The following is a 20,054-nucleotide window of genomic DNA, read 5'->3' on the forward strand; positions in this document are numbered from 1 at the left end:
ATGGCACTCTTTCCCTACCGAATGTGGTTCTTCTGGTTTGCTGTGGAGACTCCGTATTTTCAATTCTGAGTGCTAATTTTTAGGTTACGCTCAGCCCTGAGGGTGTTCACCAAACTGGTGGCTCCCCTGGTGCCGCATCTCCACTTGAGGGGGCGCTAAGATTTTTCCCTACCTAGATGACTGGTTAGTCAAGGCGGCTCACCAATGGACGGCCCTCCACATCTCCATCTGGTTTGCCAGGCTTTGCAGGATTGCAGGTTTTTGTTGAACTGGCAGACGTCTCAACTGGGGCCCTCTCAGGATCTGGTCTTCATGGGGGCTCAGATTTGCACCAGAGTGGGGAAGGTTTTTCTCTCCACAGCAAGGGTCCAGCGGCTGCAGTCAATCCTTTGCAGGGTTCTCGGGAGGCAAAGTGTCTTGGGTCATCTGTTACTCACACATCAAGGGCACATGGCCTCTTGCGTGTTTCTAGTCCCATGGCCTCACCTTCATTTACGTCCTGTGCTCTCCTTTCTTCTGGCCCACTGGCTACTGACTTCTCAGGCTTACGAGTCCCTGGTCCCGGTATCACAGGCTCTCAAAACAGACTTAAGATGGTGGTTACAGGTTCCAAATCTCTGGGAGGGTGTGGCCGTAGTCCAGCCCATGAGGACCACTCTTACTACAGATGGGTGTCCTCTCAGCTCAGGGATTGTGGGCTCCGGAGGAGGTTCCTCGCTCATCCAACTGGAAAGAATTTGTGCCATTCGCCGGGCCATGTTGTTCTTCCGGCAGTATCTGGAGGGCCAGGCAGTGATGGTCAGAACAGACGATACAAAACGGCTTTGGCGTATGTCAACTGCCAGGGCGGATCCAGTCACTCCTTGAATGCCTTGGCTGCTCAGATCGGTTGGAGGGGGAGAGCCACCTGATGTCCCTGGTGGCCTCTCATGTCGGGGGAGTGGTCAATGTTCGGGTGGATCAGCTCAGCAGGCTTTGCTTTTCCTCCCTTGAACTGGTTCTATCAGACAGGGTGTTTGAAGAGATTTGCAACAGGTTTGGGTGCCCGATTCTAGATCTCTTTGCTTCTCGGATCTCTGCGAAGATTGCTCTCTTCTGCTACCCATTTCTGACTGTGGGAGAATTGGGAGGGAGGGGTTGCCCTAAATATAGGGTGGCCTATGTGTCTCCTTTTATGCGTTTCCTCCTCTTCCCCTTCTTCCCCCGGTGGTGCAGCACAACCAGGTAAGCAGGGCGACTGTGCTGTTGGTGGCTCTGTTTTGGCCTCGGCGTGGCTGGTTTCCCTCCCTCCTGGAAATTCAATCTCAAGTGCCTTGGTTGATTCTGAAGTGGCCTTGTCCCCTGTAGGAGGGGCTGTAGTATGGGGTCAGGCTGATCCAATGGGCGGTTTGGCTATTGCACGGCCTCGGTTAACTTCCCTGGGGTTTTTGGGTCCTGTCGTTGAGTCTATACTTCGGGCTGTGAGGCCCTCTACTCTGAAGATCTATGACAGACACTGGGGTTACTTTAGGGCCTGGTGTGGGCGGTCTGTGATTATTCCACTCCAATGTTATGTTATGTTATGTTACTTGGCATTTATATAGCTCCTTCTATATTATTGGTATGACCTCAAAGCGCTGGTAGGTTGAACGCCCGCAGGAACCGCAGTTCAAGTCAATAGAGAGAGTGTCGTATGGTGCGTGGGTGCACCGGATGTGTGTGCAGCTGGTGTAGTTGTTGGATGATAGCTGCTTCATAGCGATAGGTGTGCTGGGGAAATCAGTTGGATGTGTTCAGTCTGGTGGGTGGACACCCAGACTGGGTTCTTGTTGCGTTAGGCCTGAGGTTGTGGTTTGCCTTCAGTTCTCCAGTTTCTCTAGGATGGTTATGACAAAGACCTGGTGGTTTCCACACTTCGCTCCTAGTGGGCCTCTATTAAAATCCTCATGGGTGATTTGGATGGCCATCTGAACGGGGAGGCTTTGTCTGGGAGGTTTCTTCTGGGTCTCACTGCTTCCCGTCCCTGTGCCTATAAGGGACTTCCCCCTTGGGATCGCCCTCTAGTCTTGAGGTTCCTTCGGGGGCCTCCTTTTGAGCCTGTGGCGGATATTAATATCAAGCCCTTCACTCTAAAAACTGCATTCCTGATTGCCATCACATCTGTCCTTAGGCTGGGGGAGGTGGGGCCTTTGTTGTGACGCCCTCCCTTTTTGCAGGTACTACCGGATTCTATTGTTTTAAGGTGTGATCCTAAGTTTCTGCCTAAAATTGTGTCTCGGTTTCGCACATCTCAGGATCTGGTTCTCCCTGCATTTTTCCAAAATCTGCCGTCCCCGGACGAGGAGGCTTGGCATGCTATTGATCTGCAGCGGGCAGTTCTGGAGTATCTGGCTCGGTCTGCTCCAATTTGGCGGTCTGATGATCTGCTAGTTACATTAGGCCCTGTGGGTGCTGTGCAGAGGGCCTTTGTGGTTTCAATTAGCTGTTGGATCTGTAGGGTTATTTCCATAGTTTATGTGGCTGCTGGATTGCCTGTGCCTGACCATGTTCATGGTCGCTCTACAAAGGGTATGGCTGCTTCCTGGGTGGATGTGCAAGGGGTTTCTCTGCTGGAGATTTGCAGGACAGCCACCTTGGCAGATCAGAGTACCTTTATCAACCATTACCAGTTGAATGTCTCCCGCTCCGGGGATGGTACAGAGTTTTGTCTGTTGGGATTTGAGTTTTGGGGTGCATTAAAGTTGTGCTTTGTGTTGCTGCACTTTTGTCTCTGTGTCTCATTGGGACCTCTCCCCGTTGCTGCTTTGGTATACCTCAAGAGGTAAGTATTTTGATGAGGAAGAGAGGCCGTGGAGGTAGCGCTTGGATTACTTACTGGTCATCTTCATTACTTGTAGTCCTACTCTTCCTCGTCACAGTACTGACGACGCTCCTCTCCCTCCCTGTGGGGAGGGTCCAATGTTCTTGCTTGGTTATGATGTACTGAGGATTATGGGTACAGGGGAGGTGTTATACAAAAAAGAAGAAATAGAAGAAGGGTCCGGAGTTGAAGGCGGGCCTCTAGAGGTAAGTACTGTGATGAGGATGAGGAAGAGTAGGACTAGGAGTAATAAAGATTATTGGTAAGTAACCCTAACATACACATATACAAACACAGGGTTGGGAAGGGATCGTTCCCACTGCGAAGAGGTCTGGTAAAGGGTCTTCATTGAAACCCTTTCAGAGAACACAGACTGACTCCTTAAAACACAGATGCAGTGGCTGGTTGACTCTCAAAGGCATGCATCCGCACTCTTGTGACGGCTGCAGGATCGCATAACCTGCATTAGGCATGTTTGTGATACTCCAGCCCAAGCCACATGACTCCGGTCCAAGCTCCAGCTGTCGGAGAGCAGCTTTCTGTTTTGTAAACGAAACCCTCCACAGTAATAACTTAAGGCAGGCGGAAACCTGGGGGAGAAAGATTGCACATTCAGTATGCTGACTCTCATTTGGAGATTCCATGCCTTTGCCAGTAAAGGCAAGTTTAAACTGCCACTGCTTTTAGATTGCAAGATCAGTGGCGGTGCCGGGGTTTGGGGGAGTTTGGGGGAGGGGGGGCGGGGTGGAGCCCCCTCACCCCGTTGTTGCTTCCCCCTGGCGCCCTATTAGCCCTCTCCCCACGGCACCAAACGTTGCCTCCGCTACTGTTCAAGTTAAGACCATATGGTCTTATTGTGCATTTAATTTTTTATTTGACTTCAAGCAAATTGAACTTCAAAAAAGTGAAGTAATTGGAACTTCCACATTCCATATATCCCGGCACAATCGTGGAACCCCTCTTTGCTGCTTCTCAGCAAGTTCCGAATGCATTTGTTGCTTCTTTCTGATGTGAAAGGTATAGGCACTTGACCTAATTCATGTACATTTACTGGTATGTTTATGTATTTTGGTGGGCGTGTCTGTGTGCACACGTGGGGGTTTCGTCTTGGGACTGCAAGTGCAGGGGGAGGGCATGTTTCCATTTTTACAAAGTCTGAGCTATTAATATCAGGTAAGAAGCATAATCTGTTGTAAACTATCCTCTTATGCCTGTACCGCCCTTCGGGTCACGAGGGGATTTCGCCTGCTTTCTCTAGCCTTTCAGAGGTGTACACGGAGCCTGCGGAAATGCACAGATATCTGTGCACGGTGGACTAGGACGTGGACCCCAGTTCTTGCGGCACTGTACTGGAACGCGTGTACAGACAGATCTTTGTGATGGCCTAGTGGGATGCGTTCAGTGTTTTTGTTCAGCAATGTGCTCGGAGATGTACAGAGTATGCAAAGGGCTACCTCCCGTGTCCTGCGGTGGTCTGTGACGCCCGTGTGCCCTGCAGAGTAGCGTGGCCCTTCCACAAAAGCCAGACACCAACCTACAGACCCACGCGAACCTTCCACCTGTCAATGAGCCTCCTCCCTGAGTGTTCGGGACCCAGGGTCTTGTCTTGCTGGTCGCTCGGGGCCGAGGAATGGTGAGTGACTAGGGTGGGGTGGGCCCTTGCTGTTTCCCTGTTTCCCATAATTCTGGACCCCTAACTTCAGGTTATTTGCCAGATTCCAGTTTGCGTGATCGCTCTGTGAATGTATGCATTTGCTGCACAGTATAGTCTGCAAGTAAAACGCTCAATCGCCTAAACTGGCTACAATAAATGCAACTCTTTGGGGTGATTCGAGTTGTATTGCATTGCAATCTTTATAAAGCAACTAGACATGCTCTCTTGAATGTTGCCTGTTTTTTTTTATAAGCATATGACCTTACACATTCCTATGTCAACTCAGCTTTTTTTTCTATAATGAGTTTGCACCTTGTGGGGGTCCATATACTTGTTTTCGTTGATAGCCGTTTGGTAGTGGGCTCTTTCCCTGTAACTGAATAAGGCAGGCTAGACATACTTCGTTTAACCCCACGCTGTCCGCCTGTATCTAGAATTGTGATGCCTGAATGCATTCAGTGTTCTAATTGGCATTGAGTCATAAACATCAACAATGGACTGCAGCCTGACATCAGATTGGTCCTGAAGGCACAAGTGACGATAGAGGAAGGACAATTGAAGGTCCAATTTTGGAATGGATTTGCTAATGACCAGTGGAGTAACTATGCTGAAAATGTTGGGGGACATGACACCCGAAGAAAAGGTGCCCCAGCCAAATGAATGGGGACAAAATAGTGTTCCATGAACGTTTGGGGGGGCAAACACCCCTGCCCCCCCTAAAATGACGCCCATGCTAATGACTTACTGCAAGAAAGCTTTTTAAGAGCATTAGTTTAAAGGTGACCATTAGAGGAGGGTATTTCAGAAGGCACCAGGCAGCATGCACCTTCTAGGGCACGAATTTCCAGAAACGACCTGCTGCTCCCTCTCCTGGACTTCAAAGCTCACTCATTCGGTAGTAGTCGTCTCATACTATCCATAGCAATGCTACTGCTACGCCATACATGTTAACAAAGTATCATTGTATTGTATTTTTGTTCAAAATCTTCAAAATCGTATTTTGAGCTTCTTGAAGTGCTGTATCTTTGCCGAGTGTCGATAAAAAAATGCAGAACATGAAAAGGTTGTTTTTGATAAATTCTAGATGTGTCCTTGTGTGTATCGCAATAAAGCAGCGCCTAGACAAAAAAATCCAATTTCCAGGCAGGTGCGGGATGCAACATGAACTATTTATTCCAGATTTGACAATTCAATACCACATAAATTACACGTTTCTTATTTTCCTTTCACGGTGGGGAAGTGTCTGGTGCTCAATAAAGGGAACCGAGCGGTCGGCTCACTCGGTCAACCCTCCGGACAGTATATGTGTGTGCAGTGGCGAACAAGATGGGTGTTCCTTCTTAAACATGGGAGTAGTGTATGCACTGAAATAGCACTTCTGCATAAGGATGAGGCCAGGGTTTACTTTACTGAAAAGGCAATCCCTTTAACGCAGAGTGCTTGCATATGGACTAGTTGATAATGTACTTTTTCTCGGTTAGAAATGCTTACATGCAGAGCTACAGATATTTTGAAATGGGAGTTTTACGTCCTATATTTTGAAGTGAGAATAGCAGAGGTTCTTCGCGCGGCAATGCGCTGCTGATGCCACGGAAACGAACCTGTCTGCGGAGCTGCGTGGGTGGAAGCAGGGTGGGGGTCTTGCATGCTTCTGCTTTTTCCCATGTATTGTAGGGAGTACTGTTTCTCCCTCTTTTTTTGTTGTTGGGGTATTTGCCTCTTATTAAGAAGTGGAAATGGCTGGTGCAATGCTTATTGTAATCTGCACATTGTATAAAGTCTTGTAATTTGAAGCGTTAACAAAATGCGTTTTTGTGATAAATTGGTATGGAGCGATTTAAAAAATGTACGGTGTGAAGGCTCACACCCAACAAAGCACGTAATATCCGAGACCAAATAATGGACACACCCTGCAAGGGATACATTGCAAGTAAAAAAATTTATATAACATAAATTGCAAGCAGAGAACTCTGGTGCCCCAGAGCGCTCTGCCAACATATACCCAGGCAGCACATTAAAAGGTACCAAGCTTCATTTGTGACTTCACATATAGGTAATAAACTGACAAAATCGATTGGCTAGGTATGTATACTAATCCCAGCTCCATATGGGATGCCTGGGTTCCATTGGTTGCTGTCTCTTTGTCCGTTAAAGTGTACGTGGTCAGCTGGGCTCATCGTCGTGGTGAAGGTCAGGGCAGAGAATCACTTCAATGCTATCTGTCTAATCTACTAAACAACAGGAACTGATTGAATAAGAGTAATGCGAACATAAAGATCATTGCATGAATGGGGGTACTTTCAGAGAACATTGGGAGATATATTGACATTCTAACCCCTGCAATCAGGGGTTCATAAAACACAGGGCCCCATTCCCAGTTGTCTCCTCCTGTGGGTTTGATTTACCTGATGCCTCATGATATAGATGGACATGTTAGTTTTGGGGAGGATATATTTGTACATGGGATTAAGGCTATGGTGGGTGTCCTCGAATGTGCAATGCGAGGGGCCAGATGCATATCTGCATCAAAGAGCAGAGCGGCGAGGGACTTAGTGGAGATGGATGGGCATATGGGCTGTGGCCTGCTCTGGTCTCACACGCTGCAATGAGCTCATCTGTCACGAGGTGATACTAAACATTGCAACAATGAATGGCAGGAGGCAGAGATGGCTTGGGCTGTCTATTCGCGGCACTGGGGAAGGGAGAGCTGTGATTACTGAAAGAATTCTTGGGCCTAGTAAAAGATGGCATCTAGTGTGACACAAAATGGAGTTGCTACGCTGTGACAAAGACTTGGTTGTTTGTTTCTTATAATTAGTAGGTGTGGGTGGTCGTCATGGGGGTGCAGCGTTTCTCTCCTTAGCACACACGTGGTCTCTTTGCTGTAGGAATGGCGAGGGGGGTGCGAAAATGGCCACATCTCCCCCAACAGGTGGAACACAGCAGGGCCCACATTATGCATCAGGCAGTAACGGCAAACATCCGTTTCCTGTTGGAATACTCATACAATAAATTAGTGCTTCATTTGTAAATAAGTGCCAGGGCTCAAATATTTTCTAACACACCCATGACACGTCATGGCTGCTCCTGAAGCGGTCAACATATATGGGGTTAAAGCTGCAACTCCCACCGGCTTATTGTGGTTGACGGATGTACTTGGTCACTACGGCAGATGTGTGATTTACAAATAACAATCAAGATACACATAAAATAACTTACTTGTGTCTTGACATGAGACACATGTTTAAGTCTGTCTTTAAACACAATAATCATTTACATTTTGCTCTGATTCTATGTGTTTATGATGTGACTGGCATTTACAGTAATAAAGTTGCCAAAACACTGCATCATAATCCAACTGAGTCTGACGCAATAAGTGCCGGGGCTCAGAAATAAGTGCCAGGGCTGAGCCCTAGCAAACATTCTCACAAATTAAGCACTGCAGTAAATACTCCATGATTATGCGCTCAAATACTTCCAAAAAAATAGTTTGTGTCCTTCAATTGAAGCGATTCCCTAGTGCATCTTTGCAAAATAAGGAAATATAATTTTTCGATGGAACCCCAAAAGGGTAAAGAAAAGGGCGGGCATTTTAGGTGCCTACTTTATCACCACCATTTGTGTGTAAGGTTTCTGTGCGTTGGAACACATAGTACAGTAGCACTATCATTCACTGCTGTACACAATTCATTGTAATCCTCCACATGGGGATGGAAATTGATTTTTTTTTCTTCTAAAGTGCGAAAGTCTGCATGTTTTGCCACAGGTAGGGCAGTGAAGCCTTTATGATGCTGCGACCCAGATTCATAATGGCGGCCATAGCAAGTTTTGAAAAACTATTTTAACAGCGGAGCATGTCGGCTATTATAGTGAACGAGAGAAAGTGCATGTGGTCATTTTTAAGACTGTTTTTAATGTGTGAAAGAAGAGGAATCGAAGGACACTTTTGTGAAGGACTTTTTTCCTTTACTATATGAGTGCCTTGGTATTTGATGGCAGTCCCTTGCAATTTAGTGAGTACCGTGAAATGTAATGGCTATTATGGTGTGAGTACCTTGGCTTTTTTTGGCAATAGCTGGTATATGGCAACAATACACGTCATATGTTGCGAATACTAGAGTAATTGATAGGCAGTTGGCTGTCTAATGCATACTCCGCGTCAACGCAAAAACCAAATCCTTGGACTTTGTCATTGTTTTTAGTACTAGTTTTGTAGGTTCAGGCATTTGTTACTGTTTTGGTGAAACCGTGCAAAGAACAGTTTTGCTCTCCAAACCCCACCAACTGCTGCTAATGATGAGAAAACGAGAGCTCAATATCCCCTCCTCCATACCAAAGTGTTCTGGTAAACAGGGAGATTACATATTGAGGGCCTATGCCGCCAGAACCGCCCTGTGCCATTACATCACATTTCAGCTTGTGCATTTATAGTTCTTGTGATGCATTGTAGTATTTTATTGTGGACTTCTGTAATTTGGCGATAAGAGGCTTTACAATGTTACGTTTACTGGACCTTGTATTGTATAACCTGATTGTTGTCTGTTGCTTTTCCTAATAAGTCTTTTGACGTTCAAGGTGGTTTTAGTTAAGGTTGCAATTCCGACTTTTGTATCAGCATTTCATAGGTTTGTAGATTTTGTTTTGTGCTAATTCTTTTGTCTGAATTGATACGCATTCGATTCGCACTCTGTTTGTATCGGATGGCGTGTGTGGCTTTCTGATTTGTTGTTGGAAATATCAGGGATTTCAGAGAGTGTGCATAGCCCAACACTGCTTGCCTAAGGCGCTATGCCCACAGCAACTTAACGGGTGGCAGTACAGGGAAACAGGCGCACACCCGTAAAGGGTCCCTATAGCACTTCCCAGTGGCAACACTCTACTACTCACCATATCCCCATGACTTGTGTCTCTAGTTTTATTGGTTGTATTTGTTGTGCTGTCCATTGGTATTTGTACAACAGTATGTATGTATGTTTGAGGATGTAGTGATGAGCAAGGGAAGAAACATGAAGCTAGTTAAGTGATTGACATACAATCCATTACATTACACCTACGTCTGTGTAGGGATAAAGCACGTAGTGCAATTACCCGTAGAGCATACTTGAGCATGAGGATTTTCAAGACACATCATAGCGACCCATTTATACTCCTAGCGGCAAGAGACCACTATGGTTGTCGATGCTGCCTTTTACAAACACATATGGTGGTAGAGGTATGGGGCTATGTGCTGGTACCGGCCACGTGAATGCAAGGTGTGTGCCCACGCGCACACAGTGTATAGTGCCAATGGATTGTGTGTACAGTGTATGAGTGCCAAGGATATGTCTTGCATACTATTGTGTACCAAAAACATATGGACCCTAAAGGGAGGTGCACACAATGCATGGGTTTCAAGAAAATATAGGTAGTAGAGTTAGGCCGGTCAGGTTTTCGTATGAAAACTGTGTGCAGGACACATTACTGCAAGGAGTATACATGGAAGATAGCGAGATAGGTACTGTATATGTATATAAACATATAGTTACTAGAGATGTTACAGCACACTGCTCAGCTCAATAGCTTTTACTTTGAAAATTGGGTCTTCTGTCAAATGTCTGCGATGTGCCGCCATGAACAGTGCATTGCACAGCGAGGGAGCCGGGTAGCATTCCATATCACCAAATGTGAACTCCTACTGCTCTGCAGTTATTTAGCCTCCCTATTCTCCCACACTGGTATCCTTTACTTGATTCCACACCTGCCCAGTATCCATGGACCAAATCCTCTGAGCCACATTTAGCATCCTCTTTTTCCATCACTGTCTCCAAAGTTGCATCTTTGGCTGTTGGCGAGTTAAATTAGCTTTGGCACGCTCACCTTTCCACAGAAAATGGCCACCGCCAGCTACCTTGTCCTTACTGGCTCAGACTAGTGTAATGCTCTCCTGCAGGCCTGGCCCACTCGTGTGTTCGGACAGAATAATGCAGCCACCACCCTCCTAAATTGGCCAAAACAAGAGCTTGTTAGGCCTGGTCTCCCACCATTCCATTGGTTTCCTCATTAGATTAAGACATATTTCAATGGATCTGCTTAGCTCAAAGATAAATGGCAGCCAGCCGTGTGATCTCAGGCACTCGTGCCTGAACCGTCTCTGCGGGGAGCGCGTCCATGTTCAGGAGATCCACCCCTGCCTCCGCCCCTCCCGAGCTCCAGCAAGCTGCTCCAGGAACATCTTTTTCTCCAAAGTGTGCAAACCTGTTGCTCATCCCTGCTTGCTTCTTGTCAAAGTGAACGGGAGGGAGTGTGTTTGTGGTGTGTTAGTGCTATATGAAATCAAAGTGGCAGTGCTCTAAGGAACCACACTTTTAGATGAATATATATTCTGTGCACGTTTTTTACATGCATTGATTTTAGGGATAGGTGAACATGCTGCAGTGATATTGCAATCTATGGTAAGCAAGGGGGTTCAAATATGCTTGCACAGAAACTGGAAGTGATTCAAGATACAAACCCTGGTTTCAGTGGCCCATTTGGCTGGAATCCTTGCCAGATTGTTCTGGTTTCATATCATGTATTACGATTTAAGTTTTGCAAAGATAGAATCAGTTGACAGAACCCATGACGGTACAGATAACACCTACAACCGACAAAGAGGGGGAACCACCCGCAAGAACTAAAGAGACAATGCATGGTGTAACCGACCATGAGCAACAATCCAATCAGGACAGAACAATAGCTAACACAGCAGACATAAACAAAAAGGAACAACTATTAAGCTTACCCACTTCCTAGCATCCCTCTTAAAGACATGACAACGTGAACCATGTGAAAACCCCATGATAACACAATTATGCATCCACGCTATCCAACTACTACCTCACGCTCACAAGACAACCATCCTCAAACCAACCCTTCCAAATAAGCTAACCCGCCAGCCAAAAGGAGACTACTAACGCCACACTAAAAAACACACACCCAAGCTAGCAACTAGAAGACGGAATGCACCAGACTGACATACACAAAACCCTAGGAGATTTACTGATTTCCAAACGACTAACCCAACACACACATCAAAATCATCTGAGACATAGGTATTGTGATTCACTTGTGTCAATCCAGACATGCGGGTAAGGACTGAGCCATACCGCGTCACACACAGACAGAGCTTTGAGTATGGGCACAGGTCAAAACTAGATAGATCGACGGGGACCAGTTTGCATCGGACACAGACTGGGATATAAGGGCTGGCCTGAGTAACAACAAAGACAGAGTTGTAGAGATTAACTAGCTCAACATATGGACAGAGAGATGAGTGACAGCCTTGTCATGCTGAAATTAGATCACTGTAAGGAAGAAATGTGTCTAAATCTCGAAATACACTCAAATGGGTGTTCTTTTCTCCAGGCAACAATGCTAATAACCAACCTACGAAAACCTCTCCCCCCTCATACAGCTCTCAACCCGTAACTAAACACAACCATACCTCTTAAATCACAGCAACCCGCACACACTTCACTACACCGCAACAACAAACACACCACACAGAGCCTTATACAACAGCACACGAAAGACTCCAACCGGATACCATAACAAAAAGCTCTGCAAACTTTGTTAACCAAACTGAAGCTGCCAACAGCACATCAGAGCTCCCTTGCTCTTTCTCCAAACTTTGTCCTACTAACGCGCCCTAGCCTACCCCCCTTTTCTTTCAGATCCGCCAGAGTGCCAGGGGACCACTACGTTGGTGATAGTGCACAGTATAATATCCTTTAACATTAACATTTTGTTTCTGTTTTGGTTTTCTTTTATTTCCAATTGATTCTACTTGATTCAAACCAGTAAGTGCCCAAGATTTATGCTAGCGTGAACCGATTCAAAACATTCTCGCCGTTTTACATCAGACCCTGGGCCTGATTCAGAGGTCCGTGTAAAAATAGAAATGTGTTGTTCCAAGCCGGAACAGCACATTTCTTACATGAACCATATTCTGACAGGAATAGAATGTGGTGCAGGGACATGAAAGCCTCGGCTTTTGCATGAGCCTAATTTGCGCCTTGACACCAGCCCTAGCATCCATGAAGAATGCAGGCCAGCTACATGGAGGGGATCCTCCCAGCAGCACTGCTTTCGCACGACAAAAAAGGAGTAAAAATATGGTACTAGTGCCGTTAAATTCCACTGCACACTTTTCCCCTTATAAACAATGCATTTCTTAGATTGCAGCACCACTTTTCTAGTTTAATGAAAGTTTAAGAAAACTTTCTTAAATTAGGAAAGTGGCAATGCTCGCAATGCCACTGGAGCACATGTTTCCCCCACAATGTGTGATTTTAGCAGCTTTTGCTGCCGGAAAGCACGACATCTACCCTCCAATACTTCCACCCACTTGAATGGTGGTGCTGTAAACTGGAGGGGAGAATGTCAGCTTTCCACACTCTTATTATCATGAGCTCAGAATCAGCCCCCCTTGTCAGCCCATCATCACCAGTTTATTAGTGGTAACATGATCTCTACTACAGGATTGCCATTTTCTCTTGTGCCATTAAGCTCACCATGGCTGGTTTCCATTATGTTCAGTTAAGCCATCTTTTCAGGAACTTGACGGCCTTCATCCAGTAGGTTTTAAACTCTGCTCTCTGGTGCTGGAAGGAAGAGGTCAATGCTCCCCATGGGGGTCTAGGACCTGCACAGGAAATGCCACATTAAGGACTACGTCATCTATACACTATGTTTGTGACTCTGGCTTGGCTGCGGTGGGCTTGACATCCACGCACATCAAATTCCACCCAGCCTCCAAACCAGTAACTGGCATGACTGTGAGGCTGCTGGCCGTATGGCTCTCGGAGACCCTATTTTTTTAAACATACATTGCTTGTCGTACTGATAGTGCAGTGACCCAATTTGCACAGGATTTGGTGCTATACGAGGGACTGGATTTACACCGTTAATAGTGGTAGTAAAATGGCAACATTTAGTTGGTTTTGGCACTGGTACAATGCTATTATTTCCACAGATGGAACAACACCTCTTTCACTACAGGAGTTGTCTTGATTCACTATTGTCTCACCATCACCGACATGTTGCTAACGCTTGGATTTGACTTTATGGACACATTGACTTGGTGTTTCACCTTCTCAACTCTCATGCTGGATCTCCCCAGGATCTCACACTCAGGGTGGCTCTGAATCATGCTGTGCCCTTCTTGATTCCTTGCCTACATTCTCTGTTCCTTGCAACATTGTGTTTTACTGACCTCTGCTACTGTATTCACTCTCCCCTCCTCTTCCCTGCTCCTTTTCACTGTTTATTCTCTGTTCTCTCTCCCTTCTCCCTCCCTACCTTTCATTTCTATGCACTTATTCTATCAGAATTGTCCCTTGACCTAGTATGATAGCAACGTTTGTCTCCTCCCCCCTCCCATACTTGTTCTCCTCCCCCGTTCCAGCACTATCTGAAATGTCGTCAGGCCTAGTACGATAGTAGCTTGTTTTGTTCCTCTCCCTCATTCTCATCCCTTCTCCCTCTCCTCTTGTAAAATTCGGGCTCTACCAGAAACGTCGTCAGGCCTAGTATGATAGTCGCTTGTTTAGTTCCTCTCCCTCATTCTCATCCCTTCTCCCTCTCCTCTTGTAAAATTCCGGCACTACCAGAAATGTCGTCAGGCCCTATACGGTAGTTGCCTGTCTGTTTCCCATTCCTTCCTAACTGTGTCTTTCCACTTGCACGATCTGAAATGTCACCAGGCCGAGTATGATAGTTAACTTCACATTCTTGTTGTTCATGGGCTGTCAGAATGTCATTGTATTTTTCCCTTGTTCCCTCCTTTGCGGCGAAGCGCTTTGAAACACATTGTGCACTGGTTTTGGCACTGACTCGAACAGTAGTATATTCTAGACATAATGCCGGCACTGACACCCGCCCAGCGTCTGCCTTGGCTCAAGTCCTAAAACAGCTCTTCAGTGCTCGTTGCAACCCCAGCAAAAATGACCAACTTGGCTAAATGTAGACCCGGCGCAGTGACAGTTGCATCAGTGTTGGCAATGGAAAATCCAACCGTGCAATGGCCATCCTTGCACCAGCCTTAACACTCATGCACATCTTTTCGGTGCTTCAGTATTACGATAAGCAAATATGGCCATAGCGCTGGAGCCACATCCATCATGCATACAATAAAAGCCGTCCCCATACACAAACCCCCAGTATGTTCAATTTCCACTGTCACATTGTATCGCAATTTACTACTAGATTGACCATCCTAATATAGTTTAAATCTGGCATTCCCAGTTTGCAAACCACAATATATTGCAGGTTTGCCCATTCCCTTAATATTCCTAGTTTGACAGACCCACTATATACCCAGTTTTGAATATCCCAGTTTGCAATCAAAGCATACACCCATTTTGGCAACCCTAGTATAATCTCCCACTTTTTATAACCGGTGTACATTTCCAGTTTGTACAATCCCAGCATGCTTCCGGTTTACCAACCCCAGCATACTGCACTGAAGACAACCATATATGGTGGAGAGTAAGTACCAGCTGGAGATTTCCACACGAGCTCGGCTTAGGGCGCAGAAAGAGAAACCTTTTGTGTATGTGCATGGTTTCATTTAGTTGGGCCAGAAAATCACAATGACCGTGTGCTTGAGCAATCTGACTTCATTCTAAAGGGGGGAAAGAGCGGTAATAAAGTAAAACATAGACACGTCAGCACACAATAAAACAATGCCCTGTGTTTGGAGGATAGCTCAGGGACAACGCTCTCGCCTTGAAAGCAAGATGACACAAAAAACAGGTTCGATCCCGGGTCCGCGTTTAGAAACCTCTAGGTATTAAGCGCGTTATAAATAACCAATTATAATCATAAAGAAAATCAGTATACTACTCAAATTGTGCTTTAAGTTAAAATCGACAGTTACAGCTAAGTACTAAATCATAGCTAAATATAGAAAACAGTAGCACAAAGACTCACAGTAACACGCATAATAAATAGGCAACACGATTTCAAAGGGAAGTAAACTTGTAGATACTTTGGCACAGTTGTAATGAGTTAGGGGGTCTTGTGTCAAAGCTCCAAATCTAATACATTCTGGTAATAGTTACCACCAAACTCCTGCTCACCCCACCACTTTTACAATTCCAGGGATTTGTAGGCGATCCTGCCAGGTAGATTGGTAAGGCAGAGGGGACTTGGCATATTTGCTAGCTTTGCTGCTCCGCCATGCAAATCCGATCGCATTACCGCCCGAATCGGCATGGATTCCTCTCGCGGTTTTCATCGGATTCCACTGTAAAGGCCTTCTGCCTTCATGAATCGCGGGAGACATTTATACTTTTCGCAAAAGGGACTAGAGAAGCGCAGAGTAAACTTTAAATCACACGCGATTTACTCTTCACATGCCCACTCCGTTTTGGAATGTAGAACATTGCGCCGGGAACCCTTTGCACTTAAGTGCAAACATTTAGATTCCCCTACAGTGCATTTTTAATTTTGTTGTTTTTGCTTTAAAATAACCCCTTTAAACAGATTCTCCCACTTACTTTACATTTACTTTACTCAGACAAAGCCCATAGGCAGCCCTTGGCTATAGGAAAAAGAGGTTCAATGTTAGCAGGTCCACAGGGGCACTGCAGCAGAGGCAGTCTTCATGCTGGCCATGATGGAGAACCCCCTCGGAGATCCAGACCGAGGTTCGAGCAGAAGCCTTTGGATGGAAGAATGCATTCAAGTGTACAGGAGAAGAGATGTAGAATGAGTTGCTCTGGTGGTACCTGGGAGAAGGTCTGCAGGAGAAGCCCCACAATGGGGGGAAGGAGACTACCCAGCTGTCATTTAGGCTGGTAGAGAGCATTATACAAACCCAGAGGACTCTGACATAGAGGTTGATTCGGATGTCGGGTTTCCAGAGGTCACGATCAAGGTTTCAGGCAATCAGGACTGCAGGCAGCACCACTGACGTGTGAGGCCAGGACAGACAAGGGAAACGAAATTGGGCGATCACCAAGATGTCCCGCTCAAGTCAGTGGATTCGGGTGCAGAAGAAGCAAGAAGGCTCATTGGTGACCCTTTGGAACAAGTCAGTTTAGGCTGCAGTCAGGTCTATTGTCTGCCTGAAAATACCTGAGGAAGAGCAGCACTTAATAGCAGGAGGAACACTATCCTGTCTCCAGCTGTCAGTCAGGGGCTCCCACTTTCCTGAGCATAAATCACCCGGTCCAGGAGGTTCAAGGGAGCACACAAAGACTGCAGAGGGTGATCTGACTGCTCCCACTGGACCATGGTTGGGAATCATCCGAAACAAGTTTCCTCTGATCAGAGAGGGGCAGAGCTTCCCCTTAAGTAAGCACTCTGATGAATCTCAGGATGTGGCACTACTTTCCCTGGCATAGCCTCCCCCTATGTGGCCAGTGGATGGCAGCCACTACCTGATCCTGGGTGCGGCTATAGGAGGGAGAACTACATGGGGGAGGTGACTCTTGGGCAGACTGAATGACATTGTTGAAGGAAAACAAATGCCCTCCTTTCCCCTTGAGGGATCTCGCCTCAGTCTCTCATGCATTCATGGCATATTGTCACTCATCCACCACCTCTGTGTAAGGCTAGTGTGTCTAAACCCCAAACTTCTATTAGGGAGAATATATTACTGGCTGAGATGAGGAAGAGCCGGGGAGTATTGAAGAGCACTCCCCGGGAAGCTCAGTATCCACTTCCCCCAAGTCATTAAGAAACCAATTACAGAAAACGGACACAAGGCAGAGTGACCGAGTAATTATGATTACAAGGACTGGGCAGTGAACGCTGTGGTCTAGCTATTGGGAAATGAGTAAACAGACTGGGGAGTTTAAATACGGGCCTTTCACAGCTGACAGCAGGCAGGAGAGAGGAAGGCTGCCAAATCACCTCGCAAACTGTAGGGTTGCTGAGCACCACGTTGAAGGCATGGGCGCCGTGGCAGAAGTCGGGAGAGGAAGACCCGATGAAGGAACATAGAAGCCAGGGTGCGGCCGGTCCACCGCTTGGAGAGAGAAAGTCGTGGGAACCGTGCATCAGGAAACAGACACCACGAGAAGGCAGTGCTAGATGAAGCGCATGCAAATGCAGTACATCAAGGTGGAGCGGAACGAGGAGGTGCTGCAGGCAAGCGGTAAGCCCTGGGAGAAAAATAGGGTAACCTGGGTTGCCAGCAAATAAAGGTTGCTGTGCATCAGCAACGGAAATAACAGGTTTACCTAGAAGAAGCAAATGGGTTACCTAGTGGCTAAATAAAGGAAACCGCTTCTTGAGAACGCCATTCAAGCAGGAATCAGCAAAGACATTAGAGAAGTGAAAAGTGTTTACAACGCAAGTTGACAATGGGTTATTAAACCCCAACCGCAGAGGAAAGTGTAACACACATGACAAACACCAAACAAGCAAATATATCAGGTGAAAGTTGTGATAGAAGAGTGATCTATAATATAAAGTCCTGGAAAGCAAACACACCAGGTGAAGTTAAGTATTTGTGCAATTAACTGCAACAAAGTGTTTGTGTAATAAAGTCCTGGACAAAGAGAATACCAGGTGAAGTTGAGTATCTGTTAAGTAACAGGGTTCTGGCAAGAGGGTGTACCATCTATACAAAGAAATGTTAACCTGGCAAGGGAGTATACCAGGTGAAGTTAAATATCTGTGCAACAACGTATTTGTATAAGAAAGTCCTGGCAGGAGAGTATACCAGGTGAAGGTTAATGTTTAAGTGATGAAGTCTTGGTAGGAAGGTACATCAGATGAAGGTGAAACAATGTGTAATGTGACCTGACAGACGTATGCCCAGGTGGACATAGATATTAAGACTATTGTAAAGATCTGCAAAGAACGGTCTTTGGTTTAATCAACTATTGGGAAACTAAGGAGAAGAGGGAAATCCCCAGGAAAAGACATATCCCTAAATAACTCAAAAATATTAAAGGAAGCGAAAGCTTGGAGAAGGGAGAAAATTCCCCAAAAGAAGTGAGAATACTGAGGGGAGAGAGTCACCCCCTTGGAAGTTGATTAAACGTTTGTTGAATTGGTGAAAGGTGATCTAAGGAACCTAGGGAAGAAAGCTATTCCCTGCAAAGAAGTCCATTGTTCATGAGAAAAGTCTTTCTGTTATATTAGAACTTTTGTGTTGAACTTGTACATTTCAGCACTTGGACAATTCAAGAAACAATACCCTTTACACCTTTAGAGTTTATTTAGAATGTGAGGGCCAGAATAGAATTACGGACATAGGACACATCTTTTGTTTGGACATCTTGACATTGGACTGACTCAGTAGTTTTGGTTTGAGGTAGGGCAATCCCTCCTAGAGTAGGGATAGTGAGGCATTTTCCAACTCATTTTAACGAAAGTTTATAACCGAAAATATGTCTCCTCTGTGTCCGCGTCTCTTTCCTGGCTCCTCACAGCACCAAGGTTTCTAACTCTGAGTCCTCAGTGCCGTTTTGGTGTCTTCGCTACTTCAAAATCAGGTCCATTTGTTGACTAAAGAATAGCTCAGGGTCTCCCTACAGTCAAAGTTTTGGCAGCAACTTCGTCGGCGAGGGCCAGCTTCACTCCTACCTTCTTGGGAAGTACCATAGCGGGGCCATGTCCCACTATGGCCCTCCCCTTCCTAGGGTCTGACATCTATGCAATGGTTACATTCTTCATAATAATCACAAGGGCAATTGGTATATATTTTGGAAACACAAGATCACATTTATTAGAATCGTACACAATTTGGGGGGATATCCCAGCCACTAAGTAAAGCAATCTCCTTAGACTTCTAAGGTAGCCCTTTTGGTTTATCAGGCTTCTATCGTTCCCAGGGACACTTGTCACTTCCGGTTTTGCAGAGTAGTGGACGTCCGCCTCTGATTATAAACTGCCAAGTAGTAATTTCCCGGGAAAACTAACTAAATCTCGTTGACAAGAAGTCTCAACTGTCCATAAGGCACTCAGTGCCCGTCATCCGAACCTGGCTCAAGTGCGGCCCTCGGGAACCACCCATGGCTGAGACCGCAGCGTCAAACTCCTCCCCGGCTAGGACCGCCCCGTAACTCTGCCTGTGACAGAAAAACAAAAGTTAGCAAAGCATTACACAAATGTTTGTGAACAAACATTATGAACAAATATGCCTGTTATCTTACCACCGCAAGCCGATGAAAAGTAAAATGTTATCATCAAATTCTTACATTTCGTACAAATAACAGAATCCCTTCCATCTACTCCATGAACTCCACCACTTTGCTATCCTACCCTACCGTATTGAGAACAACTATTTGGTGTCGAAAGAAGGGGAAGAGAGGGTGGGACTTTGGGTGGGGGCTGCAACAAAGTGATAGAGCCCAGCAGCCCTCCGCCTTATAACTGCTCCCCGTTGCCCAAGCCGGATCTGGCGGGGCCCCGTTATGCCCCTCCGCGCCTCCAAGGTAGGAGGAGAGGTGCAAGGTAGCCCCCAGGTGCCTGGGGGGCGGCCAGAAGGGCGGCCGATATGCAGGCTGTCTCTCTGGCGTCCCCTCTGTGGGCTTGCCAGCCCCTCGGACCTTCTCAGAAATGTAGATTGAGGTAATGGCAGAC

The 20,054-nt window shown here is 46.2% G+C and overlaps 1 protein-coding gene across 8 annotated transcripts in view; it reads left to right on the forward strand.

Annotated features, from left to right (window-relative positions):
• Positions 1-20,054, forward strand: part of UCKL1 (uridine-cytidine kinase 1 like 1) — a 378,995-nt gene that overhangs the window by 107,149 nt on the left and 251,792 nt on the right. For 2 of the 8 annotated variants that reach the window (XM_069650851.1, XM_069650853.1), the window contains exon 1: positions 4,079-4,472. The exons of the other annotated variants lie outside the window; for them this stretch is intronic. In XM_069650851.1, the coding sequence (XP_069506952.1) occupies positions 4,405-4,472 (68 nt within the window). In that variant the 5' untranslated portion in view covers positions 4,079-4,404. Of the gene's footprint in view, positions 1-4,078; positions 4,473-20,054 lie in introns of those variants that run through there. 8 annotated transcript variants of the gene reach the window in all.

The sequence above is a fragment of the Ambystoma mexicanum genome, chromosome 3p (assembly GCF_040938575.1).
Source record: "Ambystoma mexicanum isolate Mex_15411 chromosome 3p, UKY_AmexF1_1, whole genome shotgun sequence".
Taxonomy (NCBI): Eukaryota; Metazoa; Chordata; class Amphibia; order Caudata; family Ambystomatidae; genus Ambystoma; species Ambystoma mexicanum.